This window comes from Hemicordylus capensis, chromosome 1, assembly GCF_027244095.1.
Source record: "Hemicordylus capensis ecotype Gifberg chromosome 1, rHemCap1.1.pri, whole genome shotgun sequence".
Classification (NCBI taxonomy): domain Eukaryota; kingdom Metazoa; phylum Chordata; class Lepidosauria; order Squamata; family Cordylidae; genus Hemicordylus; species Hemicordylus capensis.
Genome location: NC_069657.1, coordinates 137,341,764 through 137,368,679, shown reverse-complemented (window position 1 = coordinate 137,368,679; position 26,916 = coordinate 137,341,764). Strand labels below are relative to the sequence as shown.

The 26,916-nt window shown below is 42.2% G+C and overlaps 1 protein-coding gene across 4 annotated transcripts in view; it reads right to left on the bottom strand.

The window, feature by feature from the left end:
* The window catches only part of ANO9 (anoctamin 9), a 68,802-nt gene extending 42,217 nt beyond the window's left edge, over positions 1 to 26,585 (bottom strand). For 3 of the 4 annotated variants that reach the window (XR_008314039.1, XM_053286647.1, XM_053286649.1), the window contains exons 1-2: positions 26,227 to 26,585; positions 5,627 to 5,683 (exon numbers count right to left, since the gene is read on the bottom strand). Coding sequence is in view for 3 of the 4 variants with exons in the window: in XM_053286647.1 (XP_053142622.1) it covers positions 5,627 to 5,683; positions 26,227 to 26,232 (63 nt within the window). In the remaining variant the exon portion in view is untranslated. Of the gene's footprint in view, positions 1 to 5,626; positions 5,684 to 7,970; positions 8,014 to 26,226 lie in introns of those variants that run through there. The other variant, XM_053286648.1, reaches the window with a different exon arrangement.
* Positions 26,586 to 26,916: the final 331 nt, after the last annotated feature.

Here is a 26,916-nt window from a genome sequence, read left to right as displayed (position 1 = left end):
GGAAGGAAAGGAGGGCAAGAGAGAGGGAGAAGGAAGAAAGGGGGGGAGGTACTAGCGCCCGTTATTTTAACGGGCTTAAAAATACTAGTACGTTAATAATTGGATAGTTCCATGTTCCCAAGGACAAAAATACTTCTGTGGTGATGGAACTAGGACTAATGCCGTTACTTTCAAAGGTAGCAAAAAGATGTGCATACAACAAAAATTATGTTTCTGCTTTATTACATTTTTATCCTGCTTTTCATCCAAGGAATTCAAAGTAATGTATAAGTCCCTCCTCCACCCACAACAACCATTTTATCTTTACAACAATCCTATAAGAAAGGTTAAGCTGAAAGCAAGTGACTGGCCCAAGGTCACTCAGTGAGTTCCATGACCAAGTGTGAACTGGAACCTAACCCTCTCAAGTTCTTGTCAGACACTCCAACCACTACATTTGGGGCTGTATGAATATCATTTTGCAATTATGATACTGTTTCTCAGCAGATAAGGTCTCAAAGGAGTTTGCACAGAAAAACAAAAAAATAAGAAACTGGTTCCATGTCCCTGAAGGGCATGTGATCTAAAAAGCAACAAAAGGTAGATGCCAGCAACTGCCATTAGCAGGGTTGAACAGGGCTGGCTGCTCTCTCCCTGCAAACTACATAGAGAATGATCACTTTGAAAGGTGCCTCTTTGCCTAGTTAGCAGGGGGAAGTTGCTTTTAGATCCTGTAAGTTTGAGCTGAGGAGAGGCAAGATGTACATTACATAAATACATTCCTTTGGGAATTGTTGAAAACAGAGAAACTTAATTTAGCATAGTTCGTGTCACACTTTCGTCTCAGAATGGATTAGGAATCATCATTCCCTCAGTAGTGGCAGCTGGTGGTTCCTGGGATTGGGGGGCAGGCACTAGCCAGGGCACAGGCAGTGAGAAGCAGAGCCAACTTTACTGAGCTGCAGAAGTGGAGCCAGGACTCGGCGGGTGCCTTAGCAATATCTGACAAAGTGCAGCCAACAAGTGAGATCAAAATACACACACTCACACACACACACATCTAAATTGCTCATCAGCAGAGATACAGAGAAATATGCAAAATATCAGTTGCTTAATAGTGCTTAATAGGACTACAGTAGTGTGTGGATTTGTATCTAACACGGCAGGATCAAAACATAAGCACTTGCATGCACACATGAAAAGTACTGTAAAAGCCACAAGTAAAGCACAGACCAACTACAAAAGGCTGTTTCTGTGCAGAGTAAATGCATTCTGAAGTTGCCAGAGTGATTCAGTGGTTAGTGTTCTGGACTAGACTGGAGAAATCCAAGTTCAAATCCCCATTCAGCCATGAAATTTACTGAGTGGCTTTCGAACAGTCACTTATCTCTCAGAATAACCTTCCTCCTAGGGCTTTTGGGAGGATAAATGTAACCATGTGCACAACTCTAGGGTTCTTGGAGGAAGCATAAGCTATACATGTGAAAATCAATACATCTATATAAGTCACAAGTGAAACAGAGACCAGCTACAAGAGTGGAGAACAAATGCATATTGAAGTTACAAGGGCAGCTGTGCCTGCCTATTTCAAAAATGCATTCATAAATGAAAGAAACATCACAGGTTTTTCAATTATGCTTGCTGCAGCTATGAACCATCTCTTATAACTTAGATGACACCATAGGAAGCAGAGATGCATGGGGACACCCTCTCCCTGTTGAACAGATGGGTGCCATTCTCTGCCCGCCCTGGATGCCCACCACTCAGCCTGGGTGTCCATCCTAGCAACCAACAAATGTTTTTAATAGAGATCACTTCCTTAATCCTTGCCCAATGAACCATAACCTCCAGTGGGCATATTAATGTTACAGATACTTGCCACAATCCAGAGAAACATCTGGTTAGCTCTTTGCAAAGCAAATTGATTTTTAAAATTATTTTCCTTCCAACAGAATCAATTCCTTCACTACATACACCACAACACTTGGAAAGCCACTTCTGCAATTATTTGAAAAGCAGTTTGAACTCAGAAATCCATGCATATGCCCCTAAAGCCAGAACATTCTGGATTCTTATACCAGTTTCTAATCAAATTAGTCCAGCCTTACAGTTTTGTTCTTTCCAATGTTTTATGGCATGACATTTTGGGAATAGGCCATAATGCTTTGCATACAAATCAAATCAGAGAACAAAGGAGAGAAAGCAAAGGTTGCATTCCTCCCCTCCAAACGCAAACAAAAAAGCCAGCAAAAGATCACACATAACAACAGACAACTAGCCTACCTACTCTGTAACCAAAATGGTGATTGGATTCTTCTGAGTAGCTAAAAGGAAAATACTTCCTCACCCTCTGGGCATTCTGATTGGCTGCCTGAGGAGTCAATCAGCCTAGTTCCTCTCTGATTAGTTTATAGGGTAGCCCCAGGACCACCCACTTTGCAAAACCAAAAGTGAGCATGCTTATTAGTAGGCTTGAGCTGGAAACATTTTAGAGGCCATTGTAAAGGCCTCCAAAATGTTTTGGCTCTGGGGGTGGGCATTCAGTGCTGGCGGGGGCGGTACTTTAAGGGTGGGGGAGGGTGCACTCACCTCTCCTGCCACATTTCCCCCACTGGTGCTCCGTTATTTTCAAGCTTCTTGGGGCGGCAGTGTTCATTGCCCTCATTGGCCGGAAGTAGCAATCACGCGTGTGTGCGCGTGATTGCTACTTCCGGCCACTTCCAGCCGATGAGGGGAATGGGGCGGCAGGGAGGAATGCTGCTGCCCTGAAGGTCTTGAAAATAACGGAGCGCCAGTGGGGGAAATGTGGCGGGAGGGGTGAGTGCACCCTCCCCCACCCTTAAGGTACCACCCCTGCCAGCACCGAATCACCTCCGGGCACCTCCCTACTTATTAGCTCCTGCCTTATTAAGATTGATATTTTAAAAGATCTGGGGCTTTTCATTTGTTCTTTGCTACTATTGCCCACCTCACAATAGGGATGTGTACGAACAGGTTAAATTTGGCCGGTTCGAAGGTTGGTGGGATAGCTTTAAGGACTGGGGAGGATGCTTTTCCCCCGCCAGCACTGCAGTTTAAAATGGTCCCACAGGGCAGCAGTGTACTCCTTGCCGCTCTGGTGCATGTCGGAACGGAAGTGCCCAGTGCGTGCACATAAGAATGTGATGAGCGCAATGTGCGCAAGGGCACTTTCGGTCCGACAAGCACCAGGGTGGCAGGGAGGTACGCTGCCTCCTCATGGGACAGTTTTAAACCACAGCGCTGGTGGGGGAAATGTGGCAGGTGTTAAGAGCATCCTCCCCAGTCCTTAAAGCTATCCTACCTCACCTCCAAACCAGCATTCACTGGTTCCATGCACATCCCTACCTCACAACCGTTAGAGCAGCAGCAGGCTGCAAACAAGCACATTGGGGAACAAGAGAGGGAAGCAGCAGGCACACAAAATGGAGACAGAGACAACATGGCTGACTGATAAATTTAAAGTGAGCACCACCCATTTTGCCCATAGGTAAGATCTGCCCCATCCCTCAGATTAGTGGTGGCCAGTGGGATCCCGACCCAACAAATGGCCAGTCCACACAGCTCAAGTTAATGTCAGGATGAGGAGAGAAAGGTAGCTGCAGTCTGTTCTGCATCCACTGCCTTGTCCTCTATTCCTCCAGCACTAGCTACTACTGCCTCAAATATAAGTCATTCTATCAAGACATCTTTTCTCACCAGAGGAATCACAACCATAAATTTCCCAGGGAATCAGCTCTAAGAAATCATATTTTGCTAAACTTCTCTCCAATATACAGTACATTCAGTCAAGATTGTAGAAAACATGGTTAACATTTCATCCATCTTTCTTGCAGAAATTTCTTTTTTCTCAGAAATCCAGATATGGATGGGTGCTGAGGAGTTTTGAGTATTCAAATACTCCCAAATAGTCCATCTGCCATTTTATTGAGAAAGGTAGCACCTAAAACTTCCATAACTTCAATCAATCCTAACTCCGGGGTTCTCAACCTAGATGTTGCTGAACTACAACTCCCATCATCCCCAGCTACAATTTATTTTTTGTGGCTGGGGATGATGGGAGTTGTAGTTCAGCAACTTCTGGAGTCCCACAGGTTGGGAACTCCTGTCCTAGCTTCTTAACTAACCTCAAACCTCTAGTTCCCAATAGCACAGAAGAATTCCATCTCCATGTTTTTAGAACTGGGGGTGGAGAGCTGGTAATTAGTTTTATTACAGGTCTGAATTATCTTCCTAACACACAGGTGAGATTTATTAAAAATTGTTCAGGATATAAAATAATCCCCATCAATGGTTTTAGGGTGTACTATGCTATTACATTGTTAAAGCTAAGGAGATCTGAGACTGGCTATTGCCTAGATAACAAACTTCTTGGGAGTCTCATATAACTTTCACAAAGAAATAAAAGCATATAAGCAATGATATATGCTGGCCTTGGGCCGAAATAAATAAATACTACTACTACTATAGGCAATAATAAATACATTTGATCATCTGCAAAACTATCACTGTAATCCTACATTAGTTTACAAGTAAAGTTTTTTCCAGGTAAACATGTTCAGGACCAAGGACCCAGCAATCCCAGTATCAACAAATCAACGCATACTTTTTAAAGTTTAAACATCTTCCTGTTTCTTAAAAGCATCTTTAGTTGCCAGGTTTGCTGCCAAAACACCTTTTGTGCCAGTTACTTCTTGGAGAAAGTTAACATCAAACTTAGTCCAGAAACAGGAAGAAAAGATGGATTATCTAGTCTCACAGACTGTCTATCCTCAGTATTTATTGCTGTCTCTATAAGTAGCTGGAAGTAAAGAAGATTTGTTGAAAACCAGTCCAGTAGGTGGTGGTTATAAGGCCTTTACTTGACCTTGATATGCAATAACCCACTAAGAGAAGAATATTCATTAAGATCTTCAACAAATGCCTTGCGCTGAGTATCATCATTACAGGAGATGAGATTGTCACCTACAAGGAGTAGAAGCAATCTTTATTGCTCCAGGATTACGGAATAATCTTCCAGAGAAGGCCTGGTCAAGTACATTCTTCCTGGCTTGGCGGGGGGGGGGGGGGGGAGAATGCATTCATTTCAAATGGTGTTTGGATACCTGAGTTAAATTGCTTCTATTGTGTTGTTGCTACTAGATATAAGTGAATTTGTGAGCATGTGGAAAGGCAGGAATAAATACAAACCTTTGGAAGTTGTGCTGAAAAACTGAGTTCAAATCAAGAACTCTATGTGGAAAACTAAACTATACTGGCTCCTGAATGAGTTACATAAAATCCTGGTGCCTTCTCACTGAACTGAAAACAGATAATTGATTGGTGAAGGTATTTGCATAATACTATTCACAGGTGCCTGCTGTAGCAACTATGCTATAATAAGCAGAGTTAAGAGCCTGCTGTTAGCAACTACCTGTAGGGTGGTAACCTTTTACCATTACAGTGTGAGAACTGGGAAATACAGCCCTAGACATCTGTATATACACATACATACTTTAAAGTTATATTTAAAATGGGTAGTGATGTATGAATGAGACCTGGATCTGTATTTTGCTGTTGTTTAGGAGTATGGCAGTCTTTCCTTGAGCTTTAGTAGGCTTCAGCTCAGAACAAAAGGTAGGTAACTTACTGGATTCAGAGCCTCACGGTCTTCTAAAGGGGACAAAGGCATCAATGCAATTTCATCCTAGAGAGAGAAGGAGACAGAAAGACTTAAAGAAAAAAAATGGCTTTTATCTTTATTCTAATACAATTCCTAAACAACATTGTTAACTGCTTATTGGCTCTGCTCCTGTACTTTTAATTTCTGTATGAGCGGGTTATGGTTAAGCAGGTGGAGCTTTCTCCACCACGGCATCTCTGCATTAGGAAGCTTCATCTGCTATATTTCTATAGAGAAGACTGCTCTTAAAGGTATAGGAGCAAAGCAACACAAAGGTGATAACCTAGTCTTAAATTGGGCTCAAGCCATAAGCTCATAAGGTGAAGCTGATCTGGAGACAGGTTACTTCTACACCCCAACCCCAAAAGTTGAAGGTAATTTGAAATCACTGTGTGTGACCTATATATTTATCCCACTTCTCTAATGCTCCAAAAACCTGCAAAAAACCCCAGGATGGAGGTAAAACACATGTGTACACATGTGTTAATCAGAAGTAAATAGTTTTTTCCAAACTATGGTCGACTCTTACAAACCTATTCTATCTCCAGCCTTGATTGTTGCTTCTTCAAAGATGTCAGCCCAGAAACACACATGTAATGTCTATTTTTATATTTTTTATATATAGGGAATGCAGTTTTGACATGTTTCTTTGCCCCAAACAAAAGGATGGTATGTTTTTTCAGCTGTAATCCTATACACACTTACTTGGGAGTAAGCTATATTTAATGCAGTGGGATTGTGCTGTGTTACCCAGATCTGAGCTAAATTGAGTTCAGAGTCACTGTCTAAATGTGGTAAACAAGTTACCTTTTATAATGAAGACACATTTTGGACAGTTGTTCTGGATATTTGTTGTTCTCACATAGGTTAAAAAACAACTTCCCAGCATGAAATGATGTAAATATGGGACATGCCTATATGCTGAATGAATAAAACTATAAAAGGAGGCCTTATTAGCATCTAGGTGAGAAGACATATCTCCTGTTGAGTGTGCCTGCTGTTCAAAGGAATGCATCCAGCTAATTGTATCTTTCACTAGGTACTTAGCCGGTACTGTGGAGGAAGGCAGTATGATACTTAATGGGTAAAGTTAGCATCTTGACAGAGTTAATTTGAAAGAATTGGTCAGTGAGGCTTAGTAGGTGTGTGTGCGTGAGTATATATAATCAATCTTTATTATTAGGGTCCAAGACCAGGCATGAGCATACATTAGGTGTTGCAATGCATTGCACTGTGTTACTACTTTGTTTAATTTATGTATAAGAAGGGGGAAAGGGGAGGGAGTTACACATCATGGGATTCCTGTGTAAGCTATCTACTGAGCTATTGTAAATAAAAAAACTGTGCCTTATTAAGAACTGTTTGTTGTTTAACTCCTTGGTTTCAAGAAAAAGGTCCTGGTTGCTGTTAGAGTTCTAAGTGAAGGTCTCAAATCCTGGATTTGAAGTCTCAGAGGAACCTCACATCCTTTGTTACTCTGATTTCCCCCTTCCCTTGATCTTGAACCTGACAGTAACGGAGGAATCAGTGGTACTACTGCTTCCTGTCTGTGTGCATAAATGTACAAACACTAGTTGGAACCCAGCCCAGTGCCTAGACAGCTAGCATAAGGGGGAGAAGCCTAGCCTAGAATCCCTTCTCCTAGACACGCTAACTTCCCATGTGCATGGAAGGAAGGTTTTGGAATGTGCTCTCTTTCAGTCCCAAAATTAGAGCAGCATCCCTGAAATCCTCCCCACTGTTTCTCCCAACCAGATCGAACCGCCCTGAGCCATTTTGGAAGGGTGGTATACAAATCTAATAAATAAATAAATAAATAAAAAGCTCAATGATGCTTTCTTTTCTGAGAGGACACTTCAAACTCAGTTCTCTTGGCACACACTTAATCTCACAACCTTCTACCACCCAGCAAATGGTATGAGAGGATCATCCAAATGGCCAAAGTAATCTGCTATTTTAATTACCATTATCTAACATTTACATACATATTTTTCTTTACGGTCCATGATCAAAACAACAACAACAACACACAGGACACAACAGTTAAATACAAATAAAACTGTTAAACAATACAGTGTCATATTAAACAGGAAAATTAAAACTAATCTGTTTGCATCTTATTTTGCAAGCCGCTGCACAAAATCTTGCCATTCTCCCAGTAATCTCCACATGATGATCCATTAAGAAATAAGCCACATAAAAATCATCTGAATGGCCGTGACATTTTTTAGATAAGGCACAATCCAGATGGAGCGAATAGCTTTATAAAAAGGACAGTAAAGCAAAACATGAGAAATTGTCGCAACCTTACCTGTGCCACATGGGCATAAACGATTCCTCAGAGGGACTCTCTTGTATCTTCCCTCTAAAACCGCAGAGGGCAAAATGTTGACATTATCTAACATTCACATTCACAGCGTCCTCGCTATGCTAATGGTAGGGAAAGAAAAATATGACCCGTGGTCACCTCCAAACCAAAACCTTGTTTGGCTTGGAGGTGATGTATCACCTTTTCCCTCTTACCCTGCCTCTTTGAACAACACATTCCTCATAGGACACAATATCTTACACATCTTACTACACAGGTCTGAAGTCAACTGCAACTCCCAGTATGCACAGAAGGTTACACACATGCAAGACATCATGTGACAGTCTTCACATGGTATCCACGTACATGGGAAGATGAATCTGAAGCTTCCTCCTCCCTGCCACCACCTCCATTTCCTATAATCAGATGCATGGCAGAAAAGGGAGAAAGAGGCCGGGAGATATGTGCAATGATTCTGCAAGAGGAGGAGGAAGCAGTGGGGTTGTTTTAGGAAACTGTCTCCTTAAGATAAACACGGAGTCAGGTGGTGATTTGGCAGGGGCTGCCGATTGCCCACCATTCTGCCAGAACTGATCTGCCCGTAGCATGCCAGCCACTATTGCCCTCCTCCTCCACCACTCACACATCTGGCTTTTCAAAAGCGAGTGGCTGGAAAAGGGGCAGAACGGAAGTGTGTGGAGGACTGGAGTAGGGTGCTAGGCTGCAGCATCTTCTTCCCTCTCCTCCAGTGCTGCTTCTCCACATACTCCCTTCTGCTCCCTTCTCCAGCCACTGACTTCTCCTGCCTCATGCTTCTGAAAAGCCTGGTGGAGGAGCGGGGGAGTAACAGCTGCTGCTGCACCGTTGCTGTGTGAGCAGGGGCGGGGGGAGCAGGGGGCGTGCTTTACCATTAGGAAGATGGGGGATAAAAGGCCAGGACATTGCTTAGGGGCACTGACTGCTGGCCTGGCAAATAACTAATTGGGGGGGGGGGGGTTGTAAAAAAATAATGAGAGAGAATGTCTTGTCCTCATTGTCCTCAAGGCTGAGGCCAGTGTGTGGGACTTTAGAGAGGCCCCAGGGATCAAGCGGACTCAACACCAGAGATATTTATTTATTTATTTATTTATTTACATTTTATATCCTGCTCTTCCTCCAAGGAGCCCAGAGCGGTGTATTACATACTTAAGTTTCTCCTCACCACAAACCTGTGAAGTAGGTTAGGTTGAGAGAGAAGTGACTGGCCCAGAGCCACCCAGCAAGTATCATGGCCGAATGGGGATTTGAACTCAGGTCTCCCCAGTCCTAGTCCAGCACTCTAACCACTACACCACGCTGGCTCATCCTTAAGTACCTCTGAACCCAGACTACTCCACCCCTTCCTGGGCTGGTACCTGGTGGTTTTGCTCTGCTCTGTCTGCTTCTGCTGAGCTTGTTGGCATGGACATGAAGAAGATCTTAGGGGGTGTGATGGTGTGGGAGAGACTGGTTCTGTATTGTAGTCCAGGACTGGGAATACTACCCCAGGGAGCCCAGGCCCTGAGGGAGCTTGCTCAGGAGACTACAGCCCTGGGCTACTGCAGGTCCTGCCTCCTCAGTGCCAGACTCAAAGTTGCTCCTGTGAGTGGGGGCTGCCATGACAGAGAACTCCACCATGGCAGATTTAAAGACACCATAGATGAACACAAGTCATGGCTTCACCAGTATGTCCAGCAACATAAAAATACCCAGAATATGGTTCTGTTGATCTCAAGTGAATGTTTGCCAAGAACAATTATCTGCAATCCTCTCTTCTATAGGATTTAAAGGAGAGAAATTTACTCTGCGTATGCTCAGAGGCTGTGCCCTCTATCAGCAGCTTTTACAATGGACTGCTCTGCAGAGCAAGGAAAGAGACAAGCACTAATACCACAACTTTATTAAAAAGAACATGATCTTAGCAGCCTAAGTCCAGTGTGGAAGAGGTACCTATGCTTCCTCTTTAATAGTTGCTAATGAATCTTAACATAGATAGCTATCTGCAATGCACCTGACAACAGCTTGCTGAACTCAGTTTGTATATTTTTAATTGTTAATTTAATTCCCTTCTGGGAAGAGGAATATATGAAGTAGATTTATACAAAATAGAAACTATGTGACAATTTCCTGCTAAGTTTTAGTTCAGCTGAATAACCTAATGGTGTGTCTGCTGAACAAGATAATATAGAGCATTTACTATATAGGTAAGTGATTTCCTGGGCAGTACTGGGCCTTATAGAGATGCTCTGAGTAGAAATTAATCTCTAGTGAGTGGGGGAAGATGCACCTGTTGAATTTCTGCCTGATGCATCCCTCTCCAAACCAATGCTGAGCTAAACAACCAAGTATGTGTTTCATAATACTTCTTAAGTGCTACTTGTCAGTTTAACCGGAGCTAAACAAACAAGGCAAACCACCTAATGGCGCAGCAGGGAAATGGCTTGCCTAGCAAGCAAGAGGTTGCTGATTCGAATTCCTGCTGATATGTTTCCCAGAATATGGGAAACACCTATACTGGGCAGCAGTGATATAGGAAGGTGCTGAAAGGCATTATTAGAGGAGGTGATGGTAAATCCCTCCTGAATTCTACCAAAGAAAACCACTGGGCTCTGTGGTCGCCAGAAGTTGACACTGACTCAAGGCCACAACTATACCTTTAAACAACCAAGGCAAAATGGGGGTGCATGGATCCTAATGTGTAAAGTCAGTATACAACTTTGTACAATATACAAAATTTTTCCTGCTTACATAGTGCATTGCATTTTGTTTTGTCTAGTAAGGATCCTCTGCCTTTAACTGTTGTGATGCAAGCAGAAATTAAGCATCTTATACTTTTTCCAACATAGAGATGTAGTATGAGAAGGAACTTCACTTCTGGAATTTCTGCCTATCACAAAACTGTTAAAGGTTCAGGGTTCACCTGTCAGAAACAATGGTCAGACCCACAGGTCAGTGGGGCTTTCTCCAGTGTCACCTGTTAAGTGAGCAGTTGTGCCTGGGGCTAGGCTGCAGAGAGTTTCAGTGTCTCGTGGGCAGCTACATAGATAAATACAGCTGGGGAAATGGTGGCATCAAGTTAGCTTTTTCTCTGGAGATTAAACCACTTTGTGTGAACCAGCCCATTAAACTAGTATGAGATGTAATAATCCTTTCCTATAGCTGTAGTTATTGCCAAGCTCATGCGAAAGCTGTTAATATAAATCTTTTTAATATAAATTTTTTGACACAACTCCTTCTACAGTTTGACATTAACTTTGCTTCAAGCAGTATGCTACGCACTGTAGTGAACATAAAAAAGATGTGGAGCCTGCCCTGGGAGCTTAAAATTTAATTTAGATGTAAAAGATGGGAGATGGAGGAAAAGGCTAGTATTAAAAATGGAACTGTCCCTATGGAGCAGTGAAGAATAATAAGAACAGCCCTGCTGGGTTAGGCTCAAGGCCTATCTAGTCCAGTATTTTGTGATTGTTTCTATTTCTTTTCTTCTATTCTGCTATCCCCTGGTATTGCTATGTCGATTATTTTAACTTGTTTTTCTTTCTTCTCGACTACAGTTATATCTGGTGTATTGTGTGGTAGATGTTTGTCTGTTTGTAGTCAGAAGTCCCATAATATTTTTACATCTTCATTTTCTTCAACTTTTTCAGTTGTATGGTGTCACCAATTTCTGGCTACAGGTAGCTTGTATTTTTTGCAGATGTTCCAGTGTATCATCCCTGCTACCTTGTCACGCCTTTGTTTGTAGTCAGTCTGTGAGATCTTTTTACAACAGCTGATTAGGTGGTCCACTGTTTCATCTGCTTCTTTACAAAGGCGGCACTTGCTGTTTGTTGTTGACTTTTCAACTTTTGCTCTTATTGCATTTGTTCTTAGTGCCTGTTCTTGCGCAGCCAGTATTAAACCCTCTGTTTCTTTCTTCAAGTTGCCATTCTTAAGCCATTGCCAGGTCTTGGTGAGGTCTGATTTTCCACTTATATTGTGCAAATATTGACCATGCAGTGGCTTATTTTTCCATTTTTCTGCTCGGTTCTTGATTTGTTTTTTCTTGTAGGCCTGCTTTCTTTCATTGGTGTTGAATAATTTCTCGTTATTGACCATTTGAAGTGCATCTTCTCCACTGTCCTTTATATTTTCTTCTCTTTTCTCCTCCTCTACTGTTTGATGGACTTGCAGAATTCCTCTTCCACCTGAGCTGCAAGGGAGGTATAGCCTATCTACAGCACTGCAGGGGTGCAGAGCATGATTGATGGTCATGATTTTCCTGGTCTTACGATCTAGCGTCTCTAGCTCTGCCTGGGTCCAGTCTATTATTCCTGCACTGTATCTGATGATAACAGGTATAGCTCAGGTGTTTGTAGCTTGTATGGTGTTCCTGCCATTGAGTTTGAACTTGAGGATTTTTCTAACTCTCCAGATGTATTCACTTACAATTTTTCTTTTAACTTCAGTGTGTGCAATGTTATCAGCCTGGAGAATGCCCAAGTATTTGTAAGGTTCTTTCTCTTCCAGGTTCTTGATCTTGCTTCCATTGGGCAGTTCTATTCCTTCTGTTTTTGTTGTTTTTCCTCTGTTCATTATTAATGCAGCACACTTGTCTAGTCCAAACTCCATTGCTATATCGTTACTGAATATACGGACAGTGTTTAGCAGTGATTCGATTTCTGACTGGGACTTTCCATACAACTTCAGATCGTCCATGTACAGCAGATGGTTGATTTGACTTGATGATTTAGATGTTTGGTATCCAAGGCCTGTTTTGTTTAGTATTTGTGAAAGTGGGGTCATGGCGATTACAAACAACAGAGGGGATAGTGAGTCCCCTTGGAAAATGCCTCTTCTAATGCTAACCTGTCCAAGTGTCTCGCCATTGATTGTTAACTGTGTACTCCACATGCTCATTGCTTTTTAAATAAATATCTGGATTTTTTTCTGACACCAGTTGTTTCTAAACATTTTAGTATCCATGTGTGAGGCAATGAATCGAAGGCTTTCTTGTAGTCAATCCATGCAACACTTAGATTGGTTTTTCTTCTCTTGCAATTTTCTAAAATCATTTTGTCAGTCAGCAGCTGGTCTTTTGTGCCTCTGGTGTTTGGGCAATTTCCTTTCTGTTCAACTGGAAGCTGTTTGTTCGTTAATAAGTGTTTCATCACTTCATCTGCTATTATTCCAGTTAATAATTTGAACATGGTTGACAGGCAGGTTATCGGTCTATAATTACTTGGAACTGCACCTTTTGCTGGGTCTTTCATGATGAGATGAGTTTTCCCAGTTGTTAGCCATTGTTCAATATCACCTCCTTGCAAAATGTGATTGAACTGTTTTGATAGTTGTTTATGAAGGCTTGTTAGGTGTTTAAGCCAAAAGCCATGCAGTTCATCGTCGCCTGGAGCAGTCCAATTTTTAATTGTCTTTGCTCTTTCACTTATTAATTCTGGTGTTATTATTAGATCTTGCATTTGTTGGTTACATTTTTTGACCTCTTTCATCCAGTCTGCTTTTTTATTATCATCTATTGGATTGTCCCATAATTTCCCCCAGAATTGCACTGTTTCTTCTTTATTTGGTGTTTCTAGGTTTCTTGCAGTTTCTCCTTCTATGCTTTGGTAGAAACGTCTCTAATTCGACTGGAATTGGAGATTCTGCCTGTGTTGTGTAATTCTGGCTTCGTATCTGCTAATCTTCTTTGACACTGCTGTTATTTGCTGCTTTATTATTTCCAAGACTTCTCTAATTTTCCTTGAATCTAGCTCGTATTTTTGGATCAGATACTGTTTGGTGTTTTCATTCTTCAGCTTCTTGTCTTTCATATCTTTCAATTTACTAGCATCTGATCTAAGCCTGGAGATTTTATTTTCTAATCGAATCTTCCATTTAGGTGATGTACTGCTTTCTTTTTTGACAGGTCCACTGATCTTATATCCAAGCTCTTGTGTTGTTATTGTTGCTGCACTGTACATTAGTTGGTTTGTTTCTTGCAAATTATTGGTTGTTATTTCTGCAAGTGCAGCATTTACATCTTTTAATGCCTGAGCAAGTTGTTTTTTAGCAACTGTTTTTAGAGCTGGAAGTTGAACCCTGGTGGTTGTTTGGTTCATGTGCTCAGTTATTTTTTTGCTTTAGTTCTTGTTGCTTTTCTGTTAAACGGCATTTGGTTTTTTGAGGTGAAGGCAAAGGGGAGGTTGCCTGGTTTTGATTTTGAAACAGTTCAGCAACAGTGGCTTCCTCTATTTCCAACACCTCCTCCACCTGCGCCTGAGCAACTTCTTCAGTTGGTGGTAATTCTTCTTCCATATCTTGAGCCTGTGTTGCTCTTTGCAGTTCTTCCAGCTCAACTCTTGTGAATGCTTTATTTCTTATTATGAATCTTCTCTGGTCTGCTAGCCTTTGTTCTGTTTTTTCTGTATCTGGATGCTTCTCTTTCCAAATTTGATACATTATTTTTAAATAACCTCTTCTAGTTGGACTAGACTTGTAAAAGCAGATCATTATTTCCTTGTTGGCATTTTTCGTATTTTTTTTCCCGGTTAAGTGACATTTCTTCCAGTAACTTTGCTGTCTCCAGCCCTGGTTGCTCAACTGAAGATCCTGAGTCCTGTTGCCCACTTGCCACCAGATTTCCAGGGACCCCAGCACCTGGCGCGGTCCTTGTTGACCCAGGCGACGACCGATCTGGTATAGATTTATTAAAGCTATGTCTCACCATATTGTTGATGGGAGAGGCACTCTTTGTCTGGCTCCTCTGGTGAGACTTGTCCAGTATGGTTGGACATCTGGCATAGCTCTCACCTTCCTCAGAGCACGCAAGCCCCACAACCACGCCAAGGTAGTGCCTCACTGGTGGATGATGATGATGATGATCTTTATTTATTTATTCAATTTCTATACTGCCCTTCCAAAAATGGCCCAGGGCGGTTATGAGATCACCTGGTATTCCTTGTCTGTGCCCACCACCCTCAACTTTGCAATGCCTGGACCAATATGAACCAAATAGGGTACAGTTGTAGGGATAACTCAATGGTATTGTTTGTGATGGTGTCATCCACCCCAGTTCAAGATGGTGGACACATAAACATTTGAGGCACAAATGGGCTAACTTGTTGGCTGCCTAACCTATTTGAACCAGATTTGCTACAGCTTTAGGACACATAAGGACATCTAAATGACATAGTCTGTAATTATGTCATCCACCCTGATTCAAGATGGCAGACACATGTATGTTTGAAGTGCAAGTGGGAACCGATTTGGACCAAATTTAGTACAGTTGTAGGGACACATAGGGACACCTCAAATGAACAGTTTGTTATGATGTAATTCACCCCAATTCAAGATGTCAGACACATGGAGGCACAAGTGGGCTAACTTGTGGACTGTCTAATTGATTTGGACCAAACTTAGTCCAGTTGTAGGGATAGTGAAAGGAAAGTAGGCTGATTAGTTCTTACTAGGACTTGTTAATAATAATATCCTGTGACTAATGGGGAGTCAAACCAAACCTGAAATCAAACCCAAAAAGTGGTTCAGGGAGTTTTTCCTGTGATTTGAAACTGAACTCCTCTTAAAGAGGTATCATTATACCTTACTTGAAGAAACATATATTGGCCCATGAAGTTAGCCGATTATAGACCCATCTCTAATCTTCCATGGCTGGGTAAGGTGATTGAGCAGGTGGTGGCCTCTCAGCTCCAGGCAGTTTTGTAGAAAACAGCCACCAGCTCATCTGGTGGCTACTCAGGGACAGGCCTTCTCTGTTGCTACTCCAAGACTCTGGAATGTGCTCCTTGCTGAAACCACATGCAGAGATGAGCCTCCTCATCTCTGACAATTTTTAAAGACTCTAAAGACTTTCCCCCACACCCAAGCTTTTTAACTGGACTCTGGTTTTATATTGTGTTAAGGTTTTCATTTTTAAGCTTTAAGTTTTATGTTGTTGTGTACTACTCAGAGACAGAAGTTTGGGGCGATCTACAAATCTGAAAAATAAACTATCTAGACCAATTTCAAACCAGCTTTTGACTAGACTATGGGGTTGAAAATGCCTTGGTTAGCCCCCATGGTATCGTTCTGGTCACCTGAAGGAGTTGGGATTGGGTGGCACTGTTTTATAGTGGTTCCATTTCTACCTCTGGAGACTGCTGATTTGTAAAGTGATAATTAATGTATGGAGTTCTGCAAGGCTCCATACTGTCACTAATGCTTTTTAACATCTACATGAAACCACTGGGACAGATCATTAGGCGATTTGGTGCAGGGTGTTATCAATATGCTGATGTCACCCAAATATTTTTCTCCCTATCAACCTCCTCAGGAAATGGCACAACTTCCCTAAATGCCTACCTGGAGGCAATAATGGGCTCGATGAAGGAGAACAAACTGATGTTGAATCTAAATAAGATGGAGGTACTAACTGGGCTGTGGGAGCGGCGGGGGCAGTCAAGAGATCGTTTACATCTGCCTGTTCTAGATGGGGTTCCACTCCCTCCAAAAGAACAAGTATGTAGCTCCTGAATCCCAAACTCTCTCTGGTTTCTCAAGTTGATGCAGTAGCCAGGATCAGCTTTGGCTGATATGTCAGCTACACCCATTTCTGGAGGTAAATGACCTTAAAACAGTGGTACATATGCTGGTAACCTCCAGGCTTGACTGCTGTAATGCACTCTACATGGGACTGCCTTTGAATGTAGTCTGGAAACTACAATTGGAGCAGAATGTGGCAACCAGACTGGTCTCTGGGTTAATCTGAAGAGACCATATAACACCGATTTTAAAAGAACTGCACTGGCTGATACATTTCCCAGCAAATACAAAGTGCTGGTTACTACCTATAAAGTCCTTAATGGCTTGGATCCAAGGTACTTTAGAGAGTGCCTTCTTCATCATGAACCCTATTAAGATCATCTGGGGAGGTCCAGTTATGGTGGTTGTCTGCTCGTATGGTGGCGACTCAGGACCAGGCCTTCTCTGTAGCTGTCCCAGGGCTTTGGAATACACTCCCTGCCAAAATAAGAGCATCTCAATCTCTGATTGCTTTTTAAAAGACCCTCAATGTTTTCAGACTTTTAGTTCAAATTAATTTTAAACTGTTTAATTGTTTGTATTCCATAAGATCTCTATATATAATTATCTAAGGTTTACCTGTGGCTAATCCCATGTGTGGCAGCTCTCATGAGATTTCCTCTCAGGGCAGAACAAAGCAGAGCACATCAGGGGGAGCTCCTCTCTGAGCCAACCTGCCAAGGAGGGACGGAGGTCGAGGAGGAGGCGACACTGCGAGTCGCCTCCTCGCGAGGATGGCGCAGCAGGCAGTGAAACTGGGGCTGAAGGAATGGGGGTGAGAATGAACTGGATGAAGGGATGTGGGGAGGGGGAGAGCGAACTGGCTGAAGGGATGGCGATGAAATGAAGACGGGGTAGGGAGCCAGATTGGTTGCGGGGGCGGGAGGAGGGAGACAGGGAGATCTAGGGGCACAAATGTCATCTAGTTGTTTTTATTTTGTTTAATTCTGTTTTTACATTTGTTCTTTTTAAAATTATGTACACCGCCTAGGGATACATACATCAGATGGTATAGAAATATGATAGATAGATAGATAGATAGATAGATAGATAGATAAAACTTGAATCTATCTATCTATCTGTCTATCTATCTAACATCTCTTGGTTGCTTTGAACCCAAATGGAAATGTAAGCCCCCAAAATGTAAACAAATTCAGAAGAACAGGTTCAATAATCAGGCATTCAGCTTTAAGTTCTAAGATTAAAGTTTTGTTTTGTTTGCTTTTAATCCTGTTGTATGTGTTTCATTTTTAAAAACCTTTAATTTTAATGGTCCTATTCCTTGGTAGCTAAAGGTTGATCCTATTTTAGTAACTATAGATTGTCACACATGTGCACTTTATTTATTTATTTGATTTGATTTCAATACCGCCTTTCCAAAATGGCTCAGGGTGGTTTACAAGATAAAAACAATTAAAACAAGTTAACAGTAAAAATCAAAACTATAAAAACAGAATAAAGCCAATTAAACCATTCAAACAGCTAAAAAAAACCCCCTGAAAAACCAGGGCAACCATTTAAAACAATTTAAAACAGTTTTTCAGTCATTTAAAAACCCTGGAAGGCCAGGCCAAACAGATAGGTTTTATGGGCTCTCCTGAAGGACAGTAATGATCTCGAATTACGGATTTCTGCCAGGAGTGCATTCCACAGCTCAGGAGCAGCTACAGAGCAGGCCTGCTTCTGAGTCACCACCAGATGAACCGGTGGTAACTGGAGACGGACCTCCTCAGATGACCTGAATGTGCGGAGGGGATCATGCAGAAGAAGGAGTTCTCTAAGATAACTCGGACCTAAGCCATTCAGAGCTTTAAAGGTAATAACCAGCACTTTGTATTTTGCCCAGAAACATATTGGCAGCCAGTGTAACTGGCTGTATTATAGCAATAGCAATAGCACTTACATTTATATACCGCTCTATAGCCGGAGCTCTCTAAGCGGTTTACAATGATTTAGCATATTGCCCCCAACATTCTGGGTACTCATTTTACCGACCTCGGAAGGATGGAAGGCTGAGTCAACCTTGAGCCCCTGGTCAGGATCGAACTTGTAACCTTCTGGTTACAGGGCAGCAGTTTTACCACTGCGCCACCAGGGGCTCATTATGACTGCAATCCTATGAAATTTTCTATTAAAACACACTTTCCATCTTTTCAAACTCTCTCCCTTTCTCCTCTTTCACTTGGGAAGGGAAGAGAAGAAGCAGCATGGTTAATTTTTCTTCTGCTGCAAGTCATCCATGGGGGCAGTTGCTGTGCTACTCCTGAGAACTGGTCCACAATCTGCACCAGAAGTGTCCCACTTCAACCTGTTTTATGATAGGACCAAAACCCTGCAACAGACTTTTATTTTCTATTTTGCTTCTAGAAAAGCCTATATCAAGCTACACAGAAGTGGCGCAGACACCATTGCACAAGGTTATGCAGTGCACCCAAGCCATGAGTGCCTGTGGGTTACGTACTTGCTGCTTCCCTCAGCCCCCTAGGCTGCTCACTCTCATCTTTTTGGCCCCTTGCCACTACCACTGCTGCCAGGCTGTGCTCACCCCAACTCCATGCTAGTGTGGCCCCGATCCCAGCAAGAACAAGTGGCCCCTTTAAGCAGGCCTGTTCTCAGTAGCAGTTGGGGCAAGTGCAGCCCATTGGGCTGGCAGACCATAAGTAGTAAGCAGCAAGTGGAGGGGCAGGCGGTGAGCAAGGGGCTGCCCTTCGGGTTTTGCTCAGGCCACTTCCAACCTTGCTACGCCACTTCTCCACTGGGCTAAAACTTGGAATTTGGCTAATAGGGCCCTCACTTCCCTTCACCAAAAGGCTACCGGCCCGTTAGCAGAACTGCAGGCCATTCAAGCCAAGATACAATTATTATGATCTAGAATCCTATTGATCCTGGTACATTGAAGGGCCCCTCAGACCTTGGAAGCCACGGGCCAGGTCCCCAAGGTCTGAGGGTTAGAGCGCCTCTGTGCGTGCATATCTATGTGCTCTGTGCAGACTCTTTGATAGAGTTTTTCCTGCTCCTCCATGCCCAGGAGAAGACACTGCTCAACGAAATGAAGAACTTGATATGCAGAGAGGGGCCTATGCTCAGCGGCAAGCCATGAAAGACTCTTGTGTAAAAAGCCAATAAATAAATGGCCTCTCAGGTGAGCTGCATGGCCTGCTGATTAAGCATAAAGCAAGATGCCATTCTAGACAAATCTATTGACTCTGTTGTGCATAGAGTACGGACTGTAGAAGCAGAAATGGGTGCTTCCTTTAAGATGTCTGCTGTTTAGTCCCAGTTCCAGTCCATAGCCTTCTGGTAACAACTTGTATGAGCTAGAGAAGGCCCAGGTGCAAGCAATCCATAAGCAGTCCTGGAAGAGGAAACCAAGAGCAATTTCTCTGGGATATCCCCAACCAACAGATATTTGTCAAAAGTGTGGAGGAAAGGGGCACTGGAAGAGGAAATGTCCCAGTCCTGGCAAGTTGCCTCAGGGAAATGAGAAACTGCTGTTGTAGAAAGGCCACCATAAGCAGCAATAAAAACAGCCCTGAGGAAGGGATGTCTAGGCTTCTTGTATTATGTGAAAGGGAAGATTGGGGGCTGGGAAACCTCTATGTTGGATCCGGGTTCTGAAACAAGCCTCATTCATATAGTGAACACCCCTCTTTGAAGGGAATGGCAGTGGATACAGCTAGAGTTAACTTGGTGACCATCAACAGTCAGCCACTGCCAGCAACAGGAGCAGCTGAACTCAACAGTGCAGTTGGGCTTTCTGAATACTACTTGGACCTTTATAGTCAATGCCAATATTTCAAGTAAAATTGTTCTTGGCGTGGATTTTCCTCGGAGTCATCATAGCTGTGCCTGGAGCAAAACACATTTGGCTTGGGACAATGTTCAGATACCTCTCCTGACTGTAGATGCTAGGAAATCAGGCTGTCCAGGAGCAACATTCCAGCCTTTTGGGAGACCTCTCCCTAGTCACCTTGGAGGTGGGGTGGAAGTACACTCTGTAGTGGCCCAGAATAAACTGGTCAAACCTAGATATCATGCCCCGATACCCCTAAAAGTAAACAGCTGATTAATCGTTTGGAGTGTTTGAGCCCAGCACCATCCATCCAGGAGGACCCTGTTTCAGGCTGGGCCTAAAAGGGAATTTTGGGTTAGAGCACTAAATGTGACAGATCAGGAAATACAAATCAGTCATCTGGGACAGTATATAAAGTAACGGGTGTCTCAGAGACCCTCCAAGCTGTGAAGGTGTAGCTGCTATATCAGCAAGTGAACTAAGCATTGACTTGACAAAAGTCAACAGAAGTAGACAGCGCTGCTAAAAAAAACAACTGGAATAGCCACTCCTGAAATATGCAAGCGTGTTTTCAGGCCCCAATCAAGAGACTGGCAATTATGGCCAAGTGCACCATAAGATTGTACTGAAGCCTGGGAGTGTGCTGGTGAGACAGTCGCCAAGTTGGATTCCTTTGGCATATCATTTGGCATATCATACTTGCTTCCTAACACTTTGGATAAAATGTCAGGAGCCAATTTTTAAAGCAGTTTTTATCTTGTGTTTTGGTTCAGGTTGCACCAAATGACAAGAAAAAAAACAGCCTTCGTTATACCCTATGGACTCTAAGTTTTGCAGGATGCCTTTCAGATTTATGAATGCTCCAAGTAGCTTTCAAAGGGTTGCAAATGATTTTACTACAGGTAGGATGCTGAAGACTGAAGATATCCTTACCTATTTGGACAACCTCATTTGTTTTCCTAAAATGCAAGCAGAACATCTGCAGGGCCTTGAAAGGATTCTTAGCCTTTTCAAGGAGTCTGGCTTTAAATTGGTGGTCAATAAATGCCAGTTTGCAAGAAGTCACATAGCTTTTCTGGGACATATTGTCAGTGGGAAAGGGCTGGAGCTTCATCCCCAGAAACTGGATATGATTAAACCGTGGCCAGTACCTGCAAATTTGGAAGAGGTGCAACAATTCCTTGGTTTCTGTAGATTCTACAGACCTTTCATGAAAGAATTGTCTGAGAAAGCAGCACCTTTGTATCAGCTCACCAAGAATAGCTTCACCTGGCTTTCTGGACACCAGAAAGCAAATTCAAAGTAAAGGGGGGGTCTGCTGAATTATGCAATTCTCTCATTTCCAGATCCTTCTCACCCATTCATTGTCACCTGTAATGCCTCCAAAGTGGCATTGGGTTTTGCCTTAAAACAGATGGATGAGTGGGGCAGGTGCTTGCCGGTAGCATTTGGGGGCTGGAAGTTGAATGGAAGAGAGCCCTTGTATTCCACAACGGAGCTGGAGTGTTTGGCTATTGTGAAGGCCCTTAGAATATACCAACCTTATTTACTGGGTACAGAATTCATGTTGTACAGAGACCACAGTGCTTTGCAGTGGCTACTTACCAAACACAATCCCAAGGGTCGCCTGTGGTGCTGGATCAACAAACTGTCTGAATATACCTTCACATTTTACCATAAACCTGGCAAGCAGAATGTGATGGCCAATGCTCTCAGCCATATAGCAGCAGCGAAAACAGATGCCACCTGGTTGTGGAAAGATGTTTGCCAGGAACAGTGTAGGGACCCTGAACTGTGCATAGTCCACCAACAGCTTCATCAGAAGCGACCTAGCCTAGGGAGGTTCCACTCTATCTAAAAGCACTTATCCATTGATCCTGTAACAAATTTAGTGGTTTATGACAGTTAATGGTTGATGAGAGCTCCCCTATTAAACCACTACTTGCTCCAAGGCCTGCTGCATTCCCTCAATCTAGGTAACTCATTAAAGAAAATACTAGGTTGTACTGAGTGGTAATGTCAAGTTGTGGAAGGCTTTGTGACAAAGTCCTGCATTGGCCCTCTCATGATGCTTTACCCCCTCCCCAGTATAAAATCCTTCTTAAAAAATAAATAATCCCAGATAATATATCTATTTAAATGTATACAAAAATCAATAAAAATATCAGTAGGTGTAAATCAAAGGCAGAATATAAACTACACCTTAGTATAAAAATTAGTCATCTAACTTAGATGAGTCAGATGAAAACATATTTATGGCCTCTATATCTAAAACTTCTAACGGTAAATAGAAACTAAGGCAAGAAGACTTAGTAAACTTAATGGGGTAAGAGAGAGTCAGAACATGGACATCATTTGAACCTATCTTGTTTCATCAAGAGACAAATGCCCTTTATCTAACAAGCACCTTTACAGTCTTGGTGCCAGTGAATCACCCCAGGATAGATTTGAGCTCAAATGCACAAATGAGGTACTGACCAAAGTTTGTTTGTTTGTTTGTTTAACACATTTTTATACCACCCAAAATGCAAGTTCTCTGTGAAGTTGTGAAGTCATACATGGGTGTTTGTTTTTTTGGTTTTGTGACTGTTCATCGCTATCACTTTACCTTTGAAAAGTTTGCTTTGTATCTCATCGCCTTCTTCCTGATGTTTTACCACCTCAGCCTGTCATCTGAATCCTTACTCTATTTAGGGCTAAAATGTCTTTCCCTGGGCTTGGTAAGCTCAGTTCAGAAATGCTCAAGTGATTTTATTGCCAAAATGCATGACTCACACAAACTCAAGGCACAATTCACAGTTAGTATGCAGTGGCTTTGTTTTGGAATGTTAGGTGAAAAATCAGAGAACAAGACAAACAGCTCCTTGATTTGTACCCAGAATGCATTTTATTAATTAATCTACAACTCTCTCTTAATTGCTCAAAATGTTTTATATTGATACAACCAATACTTAAGACTATTAAAATCCATATGTTTGCAAGCTGGAAATTGAAACTGTTGAGTAGTGCCCAAAGAAATACAAGAAAGGCCATTAACACAAAGTCAAAGGGAAGGTATTCAGAAATGGTTTCTTCAAAGAGGTGTTCTATTGTGTTCTTGATGTTCTTACTGATAGATTATTCTATATAATATTGGGCAATTTGCAAGACAGTAGAAGCTTGAATACAAGAACATATCTACTCTGCAAATGCTGTTATACTATTTTATCCATCATGACTTCTTCCTGGCAATGCCAGTTTGATGGTATTGAAAATTCTGTTAGAGATCCCCAGCACAATCTTAGAACAAAGGTTCCCAAGGTTAGCTGGGGAAAGGCAATGACTATTAAGCCAGTTCAATTTACGTTTGAAAGCACTCCTTTAACTATATGATTTTTTCAGCAATAGTTCTCTCTGCTGAAGCAGGTTCAACATGACCTTTTCTCATACTAAAGGAGCTGTGTGAGCAGCCCCATACCAATAGTATTATGGTTAAGAGCCACTCATGAAAACAACTAATACTGGAGCAAACTATTTTGCAATTCTCTTGATATTTGCCTGTACCTGTTGTGACAAACAGTGTTCTCCCACAAATCTCATTCATCTGACTTTGTGCCACCACCTCAGCCAAGATATGTGAAACTCTTGGAAAAATTCAGTTGCACTCTTAATTAACATATCTGAATACATTTCCCAGTTGTCAGCCTCCCTAGAATAAGAAATGTCAATTGACAAAATATCTCTTAGTTAACTATTTTGTTATTTAATTATCTAATCAACTGTCCAATACTACTGTTTATCATCACAAGTTATATTTAAGGCTGCAGTCCTACTGATTGAACTGAGTGGAATTTGCTTTTGCGTTAACATGAACAATTTAATTCAAATGTGGTTGTTGTTTTAATTAAATATAGCTTGATTTGTTGGCAGAGTCACTCAAATGCATTGCATAAATACAGATATGGTGCTATTAACACTAACTGCTTTGAGGTTTGAGGACAGAAAAACCACATATAGATATAAATAATCATCATCAAGCATTCTTTGAAACAGGCTACAAAATCTCATGTTCAGTTCAGTTTATTTATGGTCGCTGACCAGAGAAAACCTCAGAACCTAGAATACTGAAACTAAATAATACTGACTGATGAGATCCCAAAGTTGATTACTGGTTCCCAGTTTTTGGTATATGAAGTTCAGTTCCTTATTCAGGCTACTCATGGAGCTCCATGCTGAATAAGGAACTAGGAATCAACTTCAACCTCCTATAAAGACTTACAGTAAGCTCCCAATAAAATATTGTAATTATTGTGAGAGCAAAAATAACTATTAAAGCACCTTGTAAATTAAGTAGTGCCAGTATAAACATTAACTACATGATACTTCATCCTTGCCTGGGGCATTAACACTTAATGTTGGCGGGGATCAATTAACAGAAATTGATGTCATATATTAATTTCTATTTCTTCAGGACATATTATATAAGATACAAAGATGCAAACCTCCTGCTAACTGGGCAAAGAGGCACCTTTTACCGTGGTGATTCTCTTTATTTAGCAGGGGGAGAGTAACTGGCCCTATCCACACCCAGCACAGTACCTCCAGTGACTGTTGCTGGTGTCTATCTTGTGTTTCTTATTAGATTGTGAGCCCTTTGGGGACAGAGATCCATCTTATTTATTTATTTATTATTTCTCTGTGTAAACTGCCCTGTGCCATTTTGGAAGGGCAGTATAGAAATTGAATTAATAACAACAACAACAACAACAATAATAAATAATTTTTAAAAATGAAAAGGTTGTAGAAAATGAAGATGCAAAAATATTATGGGACTTCCGACTACAAACAGACAAACATCTGCCACACAATACACCAGATATAACTGTAGTTGAGAATAAAGAAAAACAAGTTAAAATAATCGACGTAAAATAATCGACAACACCAGGGGATAGCAGAATAGAAGAAAAAGAAATAGAAAAAAAATCACAAAATACAAAGATCTACAAATTGAAATTGAAAGGCTGTGGCAGAAGAAGACCATAATAATCCCAGTAGTAACTGGCACCCTAGGTGCAATTCCAAAAGAGCTTGAAGAGCACCTCAGCATCATAGTGGCCACAGAAATCACCATCAGCCAATTACAAAGAGCAACTTTACTGGGAACAGCCTATATTCTGCAACGATATCTATAACAACGATATCTATTAGCAACAATATTGATAATAAAATTCAGCCATCCTAGGTCCTTGGGAAGGACTGGATAAAACAAACCAGTCAATAACACCTGTCTGACTGTATAAACAAGAAATAATAATAATAATAATAATAATAATAATAATAATAATAAATAATGCTTCATTTTCTGCACCAGTCGAACATGGAGGATGATGTTTGTGGACTTCACACTCTTCCCAAGGGAAGAAGAGAAATGAGTTACAGGACAGGTCAAGACATGAAGCAGGCTCTGTAGAACACGCGAGAAGACTGTGGCGGAACCGGGAACTGAATCTCGATCTTCAACTCTATGTTCTAATATTAATAATATATTAATAATAGTAGTTCTAGTAATATTTTTTTCCTTCTCACACGTATAAATTTCTGGGTTGGGGCTAATTCAGAAGTCGACCAAGAGAGGAGCAGTTTTAAATCTAGTTGAAACTCTCTCCCTCTCTCCCTCCCACATCCAGCCTCAACTACCACGGTCCAAAGGTGCTACAATAAAACCCAGCTCGACCGACGAGACGGGGGCGAGCAAGCCAACTTCTGTACACAAACGCGTTCGAGGGAAGATGTGAGAGATCATAAACCCGGGACGCAAAGCTGCTGCTGGAATATGCAAACCGCTCTGGTTCCTCTCCAAGTATGGGCTCGCCAGAAGGCATTGCATTGCGAAAGGGTCTCTCTATTGCTTACCTGCATGGTGATAAGAAGTTAGTGCTTCTCCCTCGCCTCTTTTTCCTCGTGCCCCACTCTGAGGAAAAGCTCTCTTCTTCTTCTTCCAACTCGATCCTGCAGCCCGCGCTCTCGAAGGGCACCTCAGCATGCTTCGTTCGCGCTCCCCGCTTATCTCTAGCAAAGTGCCATACAATCCACCTCCCCGGCGCTCGCGAAGAATGGACTTCCGCGTGGGATTTCTTGGCTGGCTCGCTCCTTCCCGTTGAGAGGGAGCCGCCTGTCGCTCTTGCCACAGAGGGAGCTGCTGCCCTTTCCGCCCCCTTCTGCTCTACCTGTGTATGACAGTGAGATGGGCAGGGACAAACTAGACACTTCTCGCCGCTGAGGCTTTCTTCTGCTGATTGCTATTGGCAGCTGGCGGAGTCAAGGTGGCTTTCTTCCTGGGGAGAGGGAGGGAGACATTCGCATAATTAGCCCAACCCCAGATAATTGGATGGGCACCATTTCAGAAAGCCCCATTAACTTGAAAGGATTCGAGCCGATGTGTTTCATCCACAGTTTGAACTTGTGCCACTGCCACAGCATTTCTATGGGTCCTTCCTTGTTGATTTTCACTCACGTTGCCACAGGCTGAGCGAATATATAAGAGCTGGCCCAGGCCTCTCTGCTAGCTGCCTGCTGCCATATATTAAATGTTTGCTTACAGTG